The sequence below is a fragment of the Protopterus annectens genome, chromosome 11.part0, assembly GCF_019279795.1.
Source record: "Protopterus annectens isolate FY-2018-M chromosome 11.part0, PAN1.0, whole genome shotgun sequence".
Taxonomy (NCBI): domain Eukaryota; kingdom Metazoa; phylum Chordata; order Ceratodontiformes; family Protopteridae; genus Protopterus; species Protopterus annectens.
In genome coordinates this window covers 1374077020-1374095261 of record NC_056745.1, presented here as the reverse complement: position 1 = coordinate 1374095261, position 18242 = coordinate 1374077020, and the positions used below count along the sequence as shown (strand labels likewise).

Below are 18242 nucleotides of genomic sequence, written 5' to 3'. Positions count from 1 at the left end.
CCAACCCAAAAGACTACCCCTGTACACTTCAGTATCACATCAAATAATGGCACCCTTATTTCTCCTGATCTAACCACTAAACTCTTAAGAATCACAATTGACAACAATCTCAACTTTGATACCCACATTAATGCCACAGTAAAATCAGTTAACCATAAATTAGGATCCCTCTACAGAATTAAACATTTTTTTACACCACTGGCCAGGTCCACTATAGCTAGAACTAATTTACACTCAACTCTTCTGTATGCCTCTCCCATTTACACCAACCTCTCTAAAAAAAACCTTCACAAACTAGCTATATCCTATAATAACATTGCCAGGTTCGCTACAAGCTCCCCTTTTAGAACTCATCACTGTCTTAATCTGAAACAACTAGGCTGGTTAGAATTTCGTAATCAGATACAATTTCTGCAACTTACAATAGCATACAAGGCCCTTTATCAACCCCATAATACTCCCACACTCTCTAGCTTCATTATACCATACAGCAATCTCAAAAATGTATGCTCCTCTAACAAAATGCTTATGCATATTACTAAATCTAAAAACTTAGCAGGTGATTCCTTGTTCTCTAACTCTGTCGGAAAAGTATGGAATCAATTACCACCTGACCTTACATCTCTGACCTCTCTCCCACTTTTTAAAAGAAATCTAAAGCTATATTTCAATAATCACTGGTTATGCCCATGTTCTAACCCTGACTAACATTCTCTTGACTCTAATCTTTTACCTTTCTCCTATTACAACCTTCTTAGATTACTTCTATATCCTTTTCTCTCAAATAGAAAAAAGTGTTACTAGTACACCCTTCTAAGACTTGCTTCCAGTATTTACATACTACTATTTTTTATATTCTTTTACAATTTCTTTAGCTTACATGTTTAGGCTAAATTTGTTGCAGTATAAAACTGCCTTAATCATATAATTATTGCTGTATAAAACTGCTTTTATACTATTCTCTATTAATTGTTTGCATAAATATTGCTGTATAAAAATGTTTTTATGTTATTCTCTATTAATTGTATGTTTTTTCCCTGAAGTTTTTCTCCCTGGGCCTCTACTGAAAATGGACATATATCCAGTTAGACTAGCCCGGTCAACAAATGTAAAAATAAAAAATAATAAATAAAAAAATAAAAAAATGCTGAAATTTCAGATATAATAAAAGTTTTGGAATTAGGGATGTGTGTGTGTGTGTGTGTGTGTGTGTGTGTGTGTGTGTGTGTGTGTGTGTGTGTGTGTGTGTGTGTGTGTGTGTGTGTGTGTGTGCGTGTGTGTGTGTGTGTGTGTGTGTGTGTGTGTGTGTGTGTGTGTGTGTGTGTGTGTGTGTGTGTGTGTGAGTTTGAGCATCTGCAAGCTACAGTAAGGGTAAATAGATTTTATGTTGTGCATATGGTTATATGACTTGTGTCTGTCTGCCTGTCTGTCTGTCTGTCTGTCTGTGTATGTGACTCTCTTGCATAGTGACACTAATAGAGAAAAGTGCTTTCACTTGGAATGCTGCAGGGTTAGGGTTAACACACATGAGTAAGGTACTGAAGGGGGAGAAGCTGAGTTTGCAACTTTTCCCTATGTGGCACTCCCAACTAATATATATTGCAACTTCCTAACTGCGGTCTACTGGCAATTCTGCATAGAAATGTCAGATCTTCACCACCCTTTCTGCTGACATAAGTTTATGTATATATATATATATATATATATATATATATATATATATATATATAAACTATATATACCTTTGTTTTTGGCCTGTGCTATTGCTGCTTGCATACATACATACATACATACATACATACATACATACATTTGGGTGAACAACAGATTCAACCATGACAAACAGCCAATGACAGCTCACTGGCATAAAGCAATAGAAATTACTACTGGGAGATATTAGTGTCCATGTGGAAGCCAGGCATATTCGCACACTTGCCTGTTGCGTCACCATCTCCTTCTTCTATAATAGTAGGTAGGACACCAGGTGCGGTAACTGTTACCTCCTCACAAATTCCAGAGAAATAGGTCTAAGTTGTAAAACCTTAAATCTAAATAAAGGGTATACAGAATAGTAGAATCATTGAGAGATGGTTCCTTAGGCAAGACATTGTTTGCATGTTTTACAATAATCAAACCTGGAATTTTAACTGTCTGCTTTCTTTTCTCAATAGTGGCATCATTAGGTATGTAACCTGTTCCTGTTATCTGTTTTGATGCACTATGTTCCCCTCTCTGAAATGTCTGGCAATTAGCACAAAGATTTAAGGCGACAATGGGTATCTTATAGTCCAGAGTTTGATTCCCTCAGCCTCCTTTTGTTGCACTAAGCAAGTGACTGAATCTGACAATGCTCCCTGGTCACCCCTGGAATGTGACATTTATGTCCAGTGTGCTCAGCTGGTAATGGAATATGAGCATCTGATTAGAACTCACTACTGTATACTGATGTAGCTTGTGCTGCGTACTAACATAACAGATAGCGGACAGAGTTTCATCAATGTCTCTGAATGTGGAGTAGAGGTCTCTGTCCCAGTGCACTAACCTTATGCACAGCACACAATATCTTTGAATTTCACCTTGAAACAATGCAGTACTTTTTGAGTTGCTGCAGGCATTTAGTGATGTGTATTGTTTAGTGATACTGGTATTGTATAGTATTTCAGCTGCTATTTATAACTTACAACTTGACATGAATTAATACTTCTAGTAACTAGAATTTGTGTCAGCAAATTATGTATCTAAAATGAAATTAAATTCAAGACATGAAATAAAATAAGTGCTGGAAGATTAACTGCTGCTAAGAGTAACACTTGCATTTATAACTGAGTATACCAGTGTTCGGATGATAGTGGGAAAATGGTTCAAACCCATTTACAGCCAGTGTTTTATTGTTGCCGTACAGTTTGTAGTATGTAGTACATCCACAGTGCTCTATCCTGGCAACAAAAATGTAAATAAAATAACAAATAAAAAAATAAAAAATATAGTAATAAATGGGTTACACTTGGTTATATGATGTCATGATGGAGACAAATTAAAAAACATGTCTGCCCAAGTAAGCCTGGCTCTTACAGTATGTCACAACTAGCGTAGAGCATATATAAATTTAATTTATGGAATTGTAACATCTACAATGGCCTGAGCAACATTCAAATCATATGTTTTGGATTAATGATAGAAAAAACTCACAAGTTTTTGCTGTGATTACGACTGGTATTCCTGCTTCATTTCCAAATAAAGATGATACTCGAATGGAATAAGCAGACGCTGCCTGCAGGGCAGTGATTACGAAGAAAGTAGTATCAGCAGGGACAACTTTAAATGTTTCTGGCCCTCCTACAGGGGACAAAATATATAGATTAGATTACATGAAACCATAGCAGCTAAAATGAACATATTGTGTGATATATTTTAATGCCAGATTATATTTTTCTTTTCAAAAAATATCGACTGTGTTAACACAGAATAAAAATAACAAATTCAGCACATTAATTTCATCTCAATTCTCCTTGTCACACTTAGACATAAGCATGTTTAACTAGATGATAACCATTATGAAATAATGTTTGTAGGTACCCCTAGGGAAAATTAAAATAATTTTAATATAACACAAAACAAAAAAGGTTAAAAGAAAAACTGTTTTAAGAACCACAGTGGCTTACTAATAAATTTGAAGGTTTGCTTAATTTTATTTCTGATGTCAAACAAATAAAAAATGAGAAAGGCAATCAGAACTGTTGGGAAGAAAGAGGACATAAGTGACTGGTTTAAAGCTGACCAAGAAACATAGATCCTAACAACAAATAAGGTTTATAAAGTCTGCTTAGCCCAGCATTTGCAAGGAAGCCTCAGGTATAATTACATTAGTTAACAAATTATCTGAGTGTTTGCCTACCCCTTCAAGACCTAGAGCAGATCAGATTATACACATTTTTAACTGGACAGCCATTTACCAGTTCTAATACTCTATCCATTGCAACTCTTTCCTTAGCCTCTTTGTTAGCCAGCCAGTATTCCTTCCTAACCTAGTTCATCTTTTTTATCTTCCACTTTTTCATGCACTCCTTTCTTTTGATGACTTGCTGGACTTCTGCATTCCACCACCAGCTTTCCTTATATACCATGTTTCCATACCTGGCTCGGCATAATATCTGTTTTGTAGCCCTCACACATCCTGTTTTGAGGGATTGACATTCTACTTCCACCTTGCTCCATCCATTTCCTTTACTTCTTGAGGTGCTAGAGCCCTAAGTACTTCATTTAACAGTTGTGCTTTCTCTCCAGTCAACGTCCAGGTCTTCAGCCTCATCTCTGTTGACATTACAGCCTTCTCTGACCACTGCTTGCAGCTGATTCTGACAACCAGTGGTTTATGCTGTGGACACACTGTTTCACTGGGGATGAATTTGCAATGACCAATTCTACCCCAGTGCCCTTTCCTTACTAGGAGGAAGTCTACATGAGTAGCATGTTGGCCATTGCATGTGATCTTGTGACTGTCTCTCTTTCTGAACCATGTGTTGGCTACTATCATACCCTGTACTGTCTGTCCTGATATGTGCATCCAAGTCACCCATTATCAACACCAAATCATGTTGTCCTGCTTTATCTAGTGAGTCTCGCAACTGCTTCCTGAATGCATTGTTTTTCTCAGCATCACAACCCTAGTCATAGGCTGAGATCATGAATACTGCCATATCATTAGGCTGGAGTTTAGTTTCCATGAGCCTGTCACTAATTCTGATGACATCCCTCACTGCCTTCTGAAGTCCCCCCCCCCCCTCACCACTATTTCCACACCTTTTAGCCTTTTTCCTGAGTAGTAAACTCTGGATCTCAAGCCAAATGGCTTTGCTGCACTGCCCTTTCATCTTGTCTCTTGGATATATAAGTTGACCAGCCTCCTCCTTACTATCATGTCATTTACTTCCAATCTGCATATTGTCAGTGAACCTACATTGAGTATAGCAATTCTTAGCTCTTGTCTGGTAAGTTGATTTGTTTTATATCCAGCTTTTATTCAATAGTGTTATTCCAGGTACCCACGTAGCTTACCTACCCAGAGCTGCTGTTCTTTATGGTGGGCACACACTGGCCAATACTAAGCATGTTTTTCAGTGGTGGGATGAACCTCTCAGAGACACAGGGAGAACATGCAAATACCAGACAGGAATTGGCCAGAGGTCAGTATTGAACCTTGTACCTTATGCATGGGAAGCAACACTTGAACATTATGACAACTAGTCTTCCCTGTAATGAATATTTACCCATAAACAAAATTATGTTCCTTGAAGAAACTAGAACCATATTTTGCAAATATGTTACTGATGTTATATAATGTTACTAGCTGATATAGTCTCCTAATCACAGTTTGACTGGACAGAGTTAACTTTAGTATAGTTATACACTGAAAACGTCAGTAGCATATGAAAGAATGATGAATGCCAGGAGGATATTGTAAAGTAGCAGATTTCTACAGCACAGTTTATGCTAGTTTTGTTCTCATCGAATCTTTCTTGCACTAAATAGTCCTCTGCTCAGCTTCCACAGTCACTGAAGACCTTATAAATGCATTCCATACCAATAGCGAAGGCTATTTCAGTGGAAAAGTGGCAAAGACAGCAGAGCATTTGTATTTTACTTTTTACTTTTTTTCTTCTCCTCTAACCTTGCTCAGGAATTGAAAATAGTCTTTTAATATAATGTCTTATTTCTCCACTATTTATTATTTTTCTCAGCAAAGGACACATACCTGACTATATAAAGTGCTTTTGTATTCTTTATATGTCATCCAAAACAAGACCACACCAAAATACCACTCATTCTTCAAACCAGAAAAGGCACCTTAGTCAGAAAGAATTGATTAAAGTATGAATATTGAAATAAGTCATGTAATTAAGTAATAATGCCTGTCTAATATGTGTAACTACCCATGTACATCGTAGTGTGCACACTACAGGAGGACTCTAGCCCACAAAGGTATCGAGTCCCATAATCTTGATTTCGCTGAAATAAAAATCCCTGTCAAGGAGTCAGTACTGAAACCTGTACTAGTGACTCTGTAATTGTATAGTCTAATAAACATTTTAACCCCCCCCCCCATTAAGTGTACTGCTTTATGAAGTACAAAAACGCCGTAGAATTCTTCCTATATATTTAACATAGCATCAAGCATGGTGTCACTGCTCTCCCTTAATAACGCATTGCAATAATCACAGATTGTACTTTAGATAAGATTTTCCTCCTTTAGAAATAGCAGCAATTTTCCTTATAAAGGCCCTGAAAGTGCTAAACTCTGCTTTTTTGCATATTAAAAATATCTCTCAAAGGAAATGCATCATTTATCTGTCTTGTTACCTTTAAAACCCCAAAATAAAGGAAAGGTGCTCCAAAACAGCAACTACAAACTCAGAATCCAGTAGGGCATGGGATTGACTGGACCAGCAAAAAAATTCAATGAAATACAATCTAAAATACCATATGGTCTTGTTTAAATGCTGCAAAGTTCGTATTTTATTGAAGTATTTTTGATAGTCCAGTTGATCCCATGCCCTACTAGTTTCTGAGTTTGCAGTCTCTTGTTACCTTGCCAAAATGTTGCTCCATTGATTGTTTTTTTAACATCTCAATAGCCTGGGTGTGGGACCCTTCTCTGCTCTGCCCTCAGTTTGGTCAGGCTCTGGACTCATCTGCCTTAGCCCTAATTCCCACCCATACCCACTTCATCTATATTTATACATATCTAGCTCTTTCCAGCCCTCAATCTCCATCCAGTCTACTTCAACTAGTAGTCATCAACCAGTTAGTGTGCTAAATACCACCTCATTAACCTTTCTCCAAACAAAATCCCCCCCCTTATATGAACTAAGCTCCCATCATCCCTCTCAGATTTCAGCACACGTTAATATAAAATAATTCTAACTGACTACACACTGCAACTGTCACTAAGCACAAACATTCTGCATCCCAGTGCTAAGCTCTTCACACTTATCATAGTATACTTTCTTCCACACACTCTCCCTTACTAATACAAACCTTGCATCCTTTTTTATCTAGACTATCTTCTTTTTCCATCTACAATCAATGATATATATATATATATATACAGCTACTCACAATGAATATTTGAATCTCAGTTGCACACATCAGAAACTTTTATACACACATACCCATAGCCCACCAACTGCTTACAACTCACACATATACTTTAACAAATCTCATCTTTCCCCCATATTACCTCAACTCTATTCACACTCACCATTACACTTGTGTACACACAAATACATAAAAAAATATAAAAGACCCCATTCAATACTAATTAACAAAACCAAATCCAAATAAATCCACCCATTGCATAAAAACAAACATCAAACTTAAACTCAGTGATGATATTCATCCCAAGCTTGGTTCCACCTTTTCCATCAATAAGCAATAAAACTCTAGACCTTCATGCATGCTTAATGCAATACAGCCCTGACAAAATTGTAGCAACCGAAACCTGGCTGAAACCTGAAATAAGTGATAATGAAATACTCCCCCATGGATATAATATAATCAGATCTGATAGACAACCAAATGTGGACAAAGTTATATTCAAAAATTCCAAAGAAATAACTAAATACCCTCACAAACTCCCACAGTTTCAAAATGCTGAAATCCAAACAACTCACACATATACTTTAACCACCTAGCCACTTCATCAAAAATCAACAAGAACAAATCCGTTTGTATTACAGGACTCTACAATCCCTCTGGTAATAATGCACCCACCTTCAAAGATATTCCATACTGGATAAACAGCAAAATAGCTTAGGAGACCATAATAAAGGGAAATACAAACATTAACTGGAAACAAAATGACCTAACCTTGCCCAGCGTAAAATTATTTGGCTTCTTACAGTTGATAAACACCACCACTACCACCTGAGTACACAAAACACAAACAGAGAAACAACACTTGACTGAATTCTTACAAATAAACCAGATGCCATAACCCCAGCAATGCTCTGCCAAACATTATTAGTGACCACTTTCCAACTTACATAGTAAGACAGAGACAAAATATTACTAGACAAGTAGTTGACAATTTGCAATAGAAAAACAATTCAGCATAGAAAAATGTATTTCAATCCACTCTCAATACAACTGGAACCTACTAAAACCTCTACTCCTAGAAGAAGCAGTCACCCACTTTAACCTGATATTTCTAAAAGTACAAAATGAACAGACACCCATCAGGACCATGTGAGTCATATCAAACACAGCCCCATGGTTAACATGCAAATCCAAAGATATAAGGCAGTGCAGTGATGAAGCGGTTAATGTTGTTGCATCACAGCAAGTGGTTCTCTGGTTCGATTCTTGACTGGGGTGCCTTCTATGTGGAGTCTACATGTCCTCCTTGTGTTCACATGGGTTTACTCCCACATTCCAAAGACATGCATCTGGAGCATGTCTCCCTGGGCCTCCACTGAAAATATGTTCCACCCTAGTTGGACTTTCCCAGTCAACAAATGTTAAATAAATAAATAATAACTAACAAAGACCATGCCTGGATAGAATGGTCCAAAACCAAAAATCAAAGAGCTTTACAGGACTATATAACCCCAAGAAACCTATCTAAGCTGCATATAACCAATGACAAAAACTTTTTTTTTAAACCTCCAAAACAGGAGAACAACTCCACTGTTTTCTGGTTACACCCGGGGCAACCCTCCACTCCCTCTTCAACATTCATTAAGGATTCAGATATCATTTATTCTCAGTTTAACCACTAATTCATTAACAGTCCTAGCCATCACTAAACAAAACTCCAACCTACCAATTAACATCCCAGAAACCCACAAAGCTGCACAACAATTCATGGCCACACCTGTCCCTACTGCAGCAATAAAAAATAGTTACTAAAATTAAAACCGACAAGCCTGACAGATGATGACCTTCCAATAGAATACCTAAAACTTGTAGCCATGTCCATAGCATTCCCTATCTCCATCCTAATCAACAAATCCATACATGAAAACTATATTCTAACAATCTGGAAAAATCATTTATAATCCTCCATAAAGAAGCAACTTAACAGACCTGAATAATTACCAGCCTACAGCGATCCTATCACCCCCCTGGAAAGATGTATACACTCCTAAATAATCAAATTCCTCAATGACCACAGCTTACTTTCTCACAGTTAACACTGAATCTGGCCAAATCACAGCACCAGAACTGCCATCCTCAGCTTTACAGACACCGTTAATCGACACAGATACAATGGGATCCTAGTCTCATCTATTTTTCTTGACCTGTCAAAATCCTTTGACACTGTACCTCATCAGAAATTAGTATGTGAACTAGGATCTTTTGCTCTAAACAAATCAATTCTAACCTGGTTTCATAGCCATCTATCAAATATGCTGCAATCAGTTAAGTAGAAACAAGACCTCTCAACCTTCCTCCAAGTTACAATGGGGACTCTCCAAGTTCAATACCGTGTCCTCTACTATTTAACATATTTATCAACAAGCTGCATATTGCTTCTCAACAAGCAACCCTTATTCAATATGTATATGATGCAACACTCATCTGTTCTGCACAGTCACTACATAGCCTGCAAGATATCACTCAGCAAGCTTTCTTATCCACAAAATTCTTGCTCAAGAACAAAAACACAAATTTCACATCCTGTCATCTAACAACACAAAAATTAAATGCATACCACAAATGAGCTACTTGCTCACCTGCTCCAGATCATCCAAAAGACCAAAACTAGCATCATTATACATAGCAAAATGTTTTCTCACAGAGTCTGCAACAAAACTTATATCCATTGCCTGCCTACATCCATCCTGTTTATATGTATCCCCTATCTTTATAAATCTCAATATTACCCTTAAAACTAAGCTTGATGCATGTTACAATAAAATAGCCAAATTTTAAGCAAATATACCACTAAAAAACACCACAGCATAACCCTTAGAGATTTATACTGACTAAAACTCCAGCATTGCTTTATATACTCACAACTCAAGATAGTACACAACTTAATTAATTTCCCTGAAAAATTCCCATCATTGAAAAAAAAAAAAAACTCCAACCATACTCCAACTCTAAGCTACTAGGGTCAAGTAACAAACTTCTCCTCTCTATGTTCAAAATAAGCAGCTCAGGTGGGGATGCTCTATCCTCCCAAGTCACTAAAAACGTGACCTCTATCCTGCTGCAAATAAAGCAGATAGACAAGACACATACCTTCAAATTGCTACTATAACAATACGTAAGCAAAAATTGGTTCTGCTACTGCTCATCTCCTGGCTAGAATAATTTGTCTGGCCACACCTTCTTCAATTCCTCCAAATACTTGTTTTTTTTTCCACTTTGACCTTTCTCCATTGGGCCATTAAGATACTCACTAAACCACAAGAAGTAACTTTGCTTACATAAATTACTTCAAGTACGTGTCTAAGTAATAAGACTCAGGCTTTTCTTCTCTCTAATTAAATCAACCACTCCCTCACCAACCCCCTCCCACCAGTTTCATCAATCTCTCTTCATCAATCCAAAACTAATACTTCTTATAACAGTCCATGTAGCCCCAACCATTCTCAAATTCCTAATTACTTTACTTCTCAGTCTTAAATTTCTGAGTTCTTCTGTTACATCATATCTTTTTTCTCCACATGTCCTGCAAACTCATTCTGCAGCTACCCAGCTCTAGACCTATTTGTTCTCCTTCAAAATGAAAGGCAGGCCCGCTTTTTTTTCCTGGAATGGGGCAAGACTCCATCAACCCATTCTTTTCCTGATTAGAGTAATAACCCATTTACTCCCCATATAAATGAGAGATGGATACTAAGAGATACTTTCATAGTTACTCTACTAATACATCATACTTTATTTTATTATCGACCACCTTCCCCCCTTTCTAATATTTCTATAGTTAAGCTGCCTCTTTTTTTCATTATTTAAATTGCTAGAAATCACAGAAAATATTATAGTTTCTTTTGCAATATATTATGTGCCTTTGTTACACACAACCCTGTGTCTGTTTCTTATGAACATTCAATTTGATGTATACCTGTGCAGGCTGCGTATGTAAATGCTTTTTTTCTAAATTATGTTTATGTAAACTATTGAAGAGCTTTTTCACTTACCTATATTTTGTATTCCTTCTGATATCATGTAATTTTATATGTATGCCAAAATGGTATTAAATGTAGAACTTTTTTCTCCAGGCCTTGGCTGAAAAAGAGTTTTATCCCAGTAGGACATTCCCAGTAAACAAAGTTAAATAAATAAATAAATTGTCCATGCCTCTGCAAGTGAGTTAACTTAAGACTTGATATCTTTTATTTATGTTTATCAGTTGTTGAACAGGTTAGTCCTATTAGGTTAGTGGCCTCTTTTCAGGAGAGACTTGAGTTGGTATTTATACTACTGAGGGAAATTTGGCCAGAGCGTCGAGGAATGTCCCCTACCTTTTTCAGACATGCAGCCGGAGGGCCATAACCAGAAGGAAGTGCTACGGAGGAGAAAGAGATGGAAAGCAGATGCATCTTATGTGGAGATGTGAGAGTACAGAAAGATGTTGTACAAGGAAAGAAATAATGATTCTCAAAGGAATGTCTTATGTCTAAAATCTGAGAGAGAGGTTCCAAATATTCATAAAACACATGGTCAGGGCAACAGGTTTTAATCAAATCTATGAACAGAAGTATTTTGAGGCCAAGCCAAAGGTGGAATAATTTGTGAAAGTATAAAAAGTACGCCAAGTGACAGTACAATGGATTCTCACTGCAGATATATCTTGGAAGCAATTGAATGTGTTTGTGGTTAAGACACGGTCCTTATAAATAATAATTCACAATATAAATTGAACATGCCTAACTCATTTCTAAATGTTTTTTTTCCTCAGTTTCTGAAAAGTATTTGTCTTGTTCTATACATTATCAATCATTTCAAGACCTTTCCATTTCAGAAGCATGTATCATATTTTTCTTATTGTGCTTAAAATTATGAGTTCCAGGATGTGGGTAAAACTCTTACCCCTTTATATGCAATCACTTTTTCTCTGTCTTCAGCTAAAGACAATACAGTGGGAGCCATCTCTTGCTTGGGAAATTCCAGGAGGTAGTAACCTGAATATTAAACAAGCTGGCAAAAAGGAAGAGATAATAAAATGAGGTTACAACTTACCATCGGCTAAAACCCAAGAGATATTATATCCAGTAGCACCAACAGCTGATTTCCAGGAGATTCTTAAGCTGTGAACTGCAGAATCTATAACTTTCACATCCTTTACAGCTGGGATAGGTCTGTGAGATGCTATATGCAAAAACAGCAATAAAAAAACAAATATGAAAAACTATCATAGCTTTTTAATGATATATGTAATATTAGTTTTGATATTTACTAAACCTTAAATTACTTTTGTCAGTACCAAAGCTGCTGCTTATTTTCAGTTTATGTTAAGTTAGGAAATTTCAGACTAGGGTTTAGGAAAACACCTATGCATTAAAAAGAGGGACAAAACACCCCAAGAGACATTTATTTTGGAAAAAGGGTGGGTTTATCATAGAAGTGGAGGTTGGTAGAAAAGGTTCTGTACTGTGAATTACATTGTCAGTTCTTATTAAATGCCTCTCGGACCCCAGGGTTAAATGAATATATTTCTGTTAATAGTGTCTTACAATTAAAGGCACAAAATTTGTAACTTACTGTCTACAACTGACTACTTATGATTTTTTTTTACTATGGTTGTTTTGAATTTTAACAATACACACACACACACACACACACACACACACACACACACACACACACACACACACACACACACATACACACATACACACACACTCATGCACACAGACATGGAAAACCCACTTATCTATTACAATACAACATAGATCTGACAAAATGAATGTGCAACAGAACAAATGGAACGCAGATATCACACACATACATGCACACATGCACACAAACATATATATGTATGTATGTATTTAAGTACATATATATATATATATATATATATATATATATATATATATATATATATATATATATATATATATATATATATATATATATATATATATATAGGTTCATAGGTAGGTATTAGGCTATCTGCCCAAGGGCATTTATAAGCCTAGCCAGAGTGTGTCAGCTTTCGCCACCCCATTGATTAATTAACTGAGCCTCTGTCAAGAAGAGCCAATGAAGTGATCCCAGTGGTGTATTTTGTTACCCATCCACTCGTCAAGGTTTCTCATGAAGAGTGTTAGTGAGGGGCTCTGCCTATTGTAGTTAGGAATTTTGCTCCAAAGCTTGGGGAGTCTCTGTGACAGGAATCTATCCCTCCAGCATGTTCTATTTATTGTTGTGGCGAGGTTTAGCTCACTAGAGCGAGTGGCTCACAGTGACTTGGATTTCTTTAGGTGGAGCATGTCCCATCAATTCTGAGTTGGACATGGCTTTATAATTCAGGCAGAGATCACCTCTGAGTAAGCAATATGCCACTGAGTACAGCTGGAGTTTTTCCAATCAGGCTGCATAGGACAAATGTTTGTGACCAGTAATCCTCTTGGCGAGGTACTTTTGTGGACTTTACAGCTGTTGGAAGTGTTTAGTGAGGTACATCCCAAACGGGGCATTGCACTCTATGATGGGTCTGATAATGATGAGTAGAGGGGCACTATAACCTCTTTATTTCTAGATGCGAACCCTTTAGTAATTAAATGGGCTACATAGAAGGATTTCCTGACTAGTTTGGCAATATGATTGTCAAAGGAGAGATTACTATCTACCTGGGTCCCCAGATCTCGTATTACCTCTTCTGTATTAAGGGGGCTGCCACCTATGTGGTAATTTATGGGTGTTTTGTTTTTCCCAAATAGGATGACTATGCATTTTTTGACATTTAGCTTGAGACCATGACTTTGACGCCAGGTGTCAGTCTCAGTAAGGCCCTTTTGAAGAATGTCCGTGTCAATTATGGCTCCCAGTTTGCAGTCATCGGCGAACTTGGTTAGCCATTGTCCTCCTGTGTTTGCCTGTACTTCTGAGAAGTATATGCTGAACAGTAGGGATCGCAGGACCGAGCCTTGTGGGAAACCACTTGTGATTGGTTTAGAGTCGAACCTGGAGCCCACTATTCTTACCGTGTGAGTTCTGTCTGTATGCCAGTTGGCAACCCATCTCGTGACGTAGGGATTTATGTTCAGGCTGGTGAGTTTTTCTATAATTCCTGAGTGGGGAATGGTGTCAAAAGCCTTGGTGAGGTCAAGGTAGGCTGTGTGAACTACCTTCCCCTCATCTATGGCCTTGGTGAGTGTCTCGAAGAAGTCATCCAGGTTTAGTAGGCATGATCTGTCCTTAACAAAGCCGAACTGGGTCAGGTCAAGTGTTTGGAGGTTCCCAATGTCTTTGTTAATGAGTTCCATGATGATGCGCTCCGTAGCCTTACAGACCAGGCTAGACAGTCTTATGGGGCAATAGTTACCAGGGTCAGTTGTGGCCCCTCCTTTGTGGAGCAGAATAACTGTTGCTGTGCGCCATTCTAGGGGCACATAGCCTGTGGAGAGGCTGAGGTTGAACAGTGTGTTTAGGTGGGGGATTAGTTCATTCTGTAGTTCATGCAAGACACAGCCCGGGACACCATCTGGCCCCATTGACGCTGTGCTTTTCGCTTTTGAAAGGGCTGTTCTCACCTGTGCATCTGTGATTTCCAGGACACTACACTTTTCCGGTATTGTTGTGGGCCCTTTTGGGGGTGAGAGGGGGGTGAAGTTTGCACTGAATCTATCTGCCAGGATGTTGGCAATATCAGTGGGTTCAGTATATTTTGTGCTATTTTGCACTAGCTCAGAGCATATCTGCCACTTAGATTCTTGACATAGCTAAAGAAGACTGTGTGGTTATCTTTTGAATCCTTGGCTATTTTTCTTTCGAAGTTAGCCTTGGAGGATTTTATGAGGGGACCTTAGTTTCTTACTGATACTGATCAGGGATGTCTTTCCTTCTTGGGATTTGCTTTTTTTCTGAACTAGTTTCCTCCTTCTAGTGTATAGTCTGTTTATGGTAGGGGTCCACCAGACTGGTTTCCTTCTCTTAGGGGAGTGAGTCTTGGTTTTGCTAGGGATGGCATGATCCATGCATCCTTGTAGGTGCTCATAGAGTGCATTTGTAAAGGTTTCTGCATCTTGGACACTGTTATCCTTTAGCGTGGGGGCTCTAAAACTTACCACCTCTGTCTTAAGTAAGGTGAAGTTTGCTATAGAAAAGTTTTTCACTGTGGTTTCCTTGGTTGGAGGTGGTAGTGTGGTGAGGACATCCAGAGTGATTAGTTTATGGTCTGATCTAACCAGTGACAGGTTGACCTCTGGTGTGGAAAACCTGTCACCCATATTGGTGATGACCAGGTCCAATATGTTTTCACTTCTGGTAGGGGAGTTTACCAGCTGATCCAGGGCATTTGAGTTGATAAATTCCAGAAACCGCTGGACCTGGGAGTTTGTACTTGAGTGGTTTTCTCAGTTAACAGTAGGGTAATTGAAATAGCCCAATATCAGGGTGTTCGGTAGGACCTTCATGTTTTCTAAGGTGGAGTGGTGGTCCTGGGTCATGAAGGGTGATCTGTAGCAGGCCACAATTTGCATTGCAGATTTGCCTGATGTAAGTTGCACATGGATGATCTTGGAGGTATCACACTGCGCCACTATCCTGAAGGTGTAGGTATCCTTGATGAATATGGATACACCCCCTCCTTTTGTGTTTCAGTCCATGTTCTGTGGCCGAAATGTGTGGTATGAGTTGTAGCCCAGTAGTGCTGGGATGCTCTGTATAGCCTTGAACCAGGTTTCAGTTACTGAACAGATGTCGACGTTCTCCATACTGAGGAGTGCTTTGAGTGCATGCATTTTGAGATTTAAACTCTTGGCATTGAGTAGCATAACCCTCATTTTTTCATTTGTGCTGTTTACAGAGGTGGGTTTGACTTTTGAGCCTTGCCTAAAAAAGGCACTATGGGGGCAGCAAGAGCCTTGGCCAGTATTCGAAAGCCTAGGGGTGACAGGCACAAGCTGTCTCTTGCCAAGCAAAGAGGCCTGTCGAGCATGTCGTCCCAGGCTGACAGACACGGGATCCCCTTTGAATGACACCAGAAGCTTAGCCAATTGTTGAAATTGATAATTTTTTCATTATACTGCGGTATCATTCTTGGTGAGGGCAGGATGCTACTCAGGGTCAGGGTCATACCCGCCTGGGTTACATGATCAGGGAGCTCTTCCATGTCTGTTTTCATGTAGTCCAGGGAGGTACGTCTTAGGTCATTCACACCAACATAAACAATGGCAGAGTCATATTTGTACTTGTTCTGGAGTGACCTGAGTGCTTGTGTTATGTGGCGGATTCAGGCAGCTAACAGTAACCTTCTCCTTGTCCAGCCTACTGAGTGGGACGTCAGTGTGCCTGACTATAAAGTCGCCTATTACTAGTGTGTTAGGTATGTTATTTCACCTTAAGGGCTGTGATTGTACGGCACACTGATTTTGTGTTTTATGTGTAGTCTGGTTTGTGATGGGAGGTGCAGGTTTTTTGGGTATCTGCTTTGGAGGTCTGTGATGCTTTTGCAGGTTTTTATTTAGAGCCTCTGAGTATGATTTTGTGTATTTATGTGTATTTTTTGCCAGTGCTGGTTTAGTATGTCTGTGTGAGGCTGGAGGTGTGGTGCAAGTGTTAACCTTCTCCTCATGACTGCCTGTTCCAGTCTTGGGGGGAGAGAGCTTAGTCTCCAGTTTAGCTATATAATTGCATCTCTTGCATATGTTAATGTTTTGTGGTAGGAGGAGAGGGTTGTCTGTGTACATGAGGCAGGATACCCAGGTTCACCAGCTGGACTGAAGAGTATACCTGAAATTGCCCTATGGTCATGCCTGAATAGTAGTAGGGTGAGCTGCTTAGTCACTTGGTTGGTGAGGGGTGAATAATGAGCCTTGCCCTGCTGGGCAATCAAGTGTCGGGGTATATTAGTGCTTGCTATTAGGTCTGAGCAAGTGCTGGACTGTAGGATGCGTTTTAAGTGCTTTGTTTGAGAGTTGGACTACTTTCAAGGGAAAAACTGAAGAGGAGACTTGGTGGATCCGGAATAAATTTAGCCCTAGCTAACCGGTATTGCCCGGATGTGCAAAACCATGCAAACATGGTTTTTACAGCAGGGAAATGAAAGAGATAGAAATTAGCCCAAAATGGCTTATAAACTATTAACTTCTGGGCAGGAACCACTCCTCCAGGGACAGATGGCTGCTCAAAGCTCCTTGTCTCACATATATATATATATATATATATATATATATATATATATATATAGCGCACTATCACATTGTTGAAAGTTCAAATTTCCCAAGACAATATGGCTGAGACCATATCACAGAAGATTCGAATTGCCGACAATTGTGCACTGGGATCGCCGTACAGTGCAGAACCCGGGATTTGCCATTTTCGTCACTGTAGTGTGATCCAGCAGTTGGTATGTTTAAGTTGTAGGAGGTGTGGGGGGCACAGGGGGGCTTGTCCCCCTGCAAAAATGTACAGGTAAGTTGTTCTGTGTTTTTATCACTTTTTCGGCAATTCAAATCTTCTGCGATATGCTCTCGGCCATATCGTTTTTGGAGATTTGAACTGTTGGCGAAGTGATAGTGATCTATATATATATATATATATATATATATATATATATATATATATATATATATATATATATATATATATATATATATATATATACACACACACACACACACACACTCACACACACAAACAATCACCTCACAGCCATAGACAACACATACTAAAAAGACACTAGAAGAATTTATAATACAGCTGGTGCAAACCATAATTAATTCCATTTGGAAGAACACCAAGTTTTAACGTCAACGGTGTTGTGAATTTCAGTCTGCAATGCTAAGCAGTATTGTCATTATCATGGGAATATCATGCAAAGCTCTGATTGAAACATATTAACAGAGAGGAGTCCATTTGTAGTCTTTGCTCCAGTACAATAATCCAGTAGTACCTCAAGGTAACAATATAAATCCATGCAAATGGTTAGTTTTATTTCCACTCAGTTGCTGTCCTTGTTTAATTTCAGACATTTCAATGATACAGTCCCCACACCTACCACTCACTTTAATAAACTCAGCATTTACAGTTACTCCTTAATACTAATAATATTTCACTGACTTTAAAGT

The 18242-nt window shown here is 38.4% G+C and overlaps 1 protein-coding gene across 1 annotated transcript in view; it reads right to left on the bottom strand.

Annotated features, from left to right (window-relative positions):
* Positions 1-18242, bottom strand: part of LOC122815075 — a 3014144-nt gene that overhangs the window by 2644763 nt on the left and 351139 nt on the right. The window contains exons 16-17 of the mRNA XM_044087319.1: positions 12190-12318; positions 3190-3336 (exon numbers count right to left, since the gene is read on the bottom strand). Of these exons, the coding sequence (XP_043943254.1) occupies positions 3190-3336; positions 12190-12318 (276 nt within the window). The remainder of the gene's footprint in view (positions 1-3189; positions 3337-12189; positions 12319-18242) is intronic.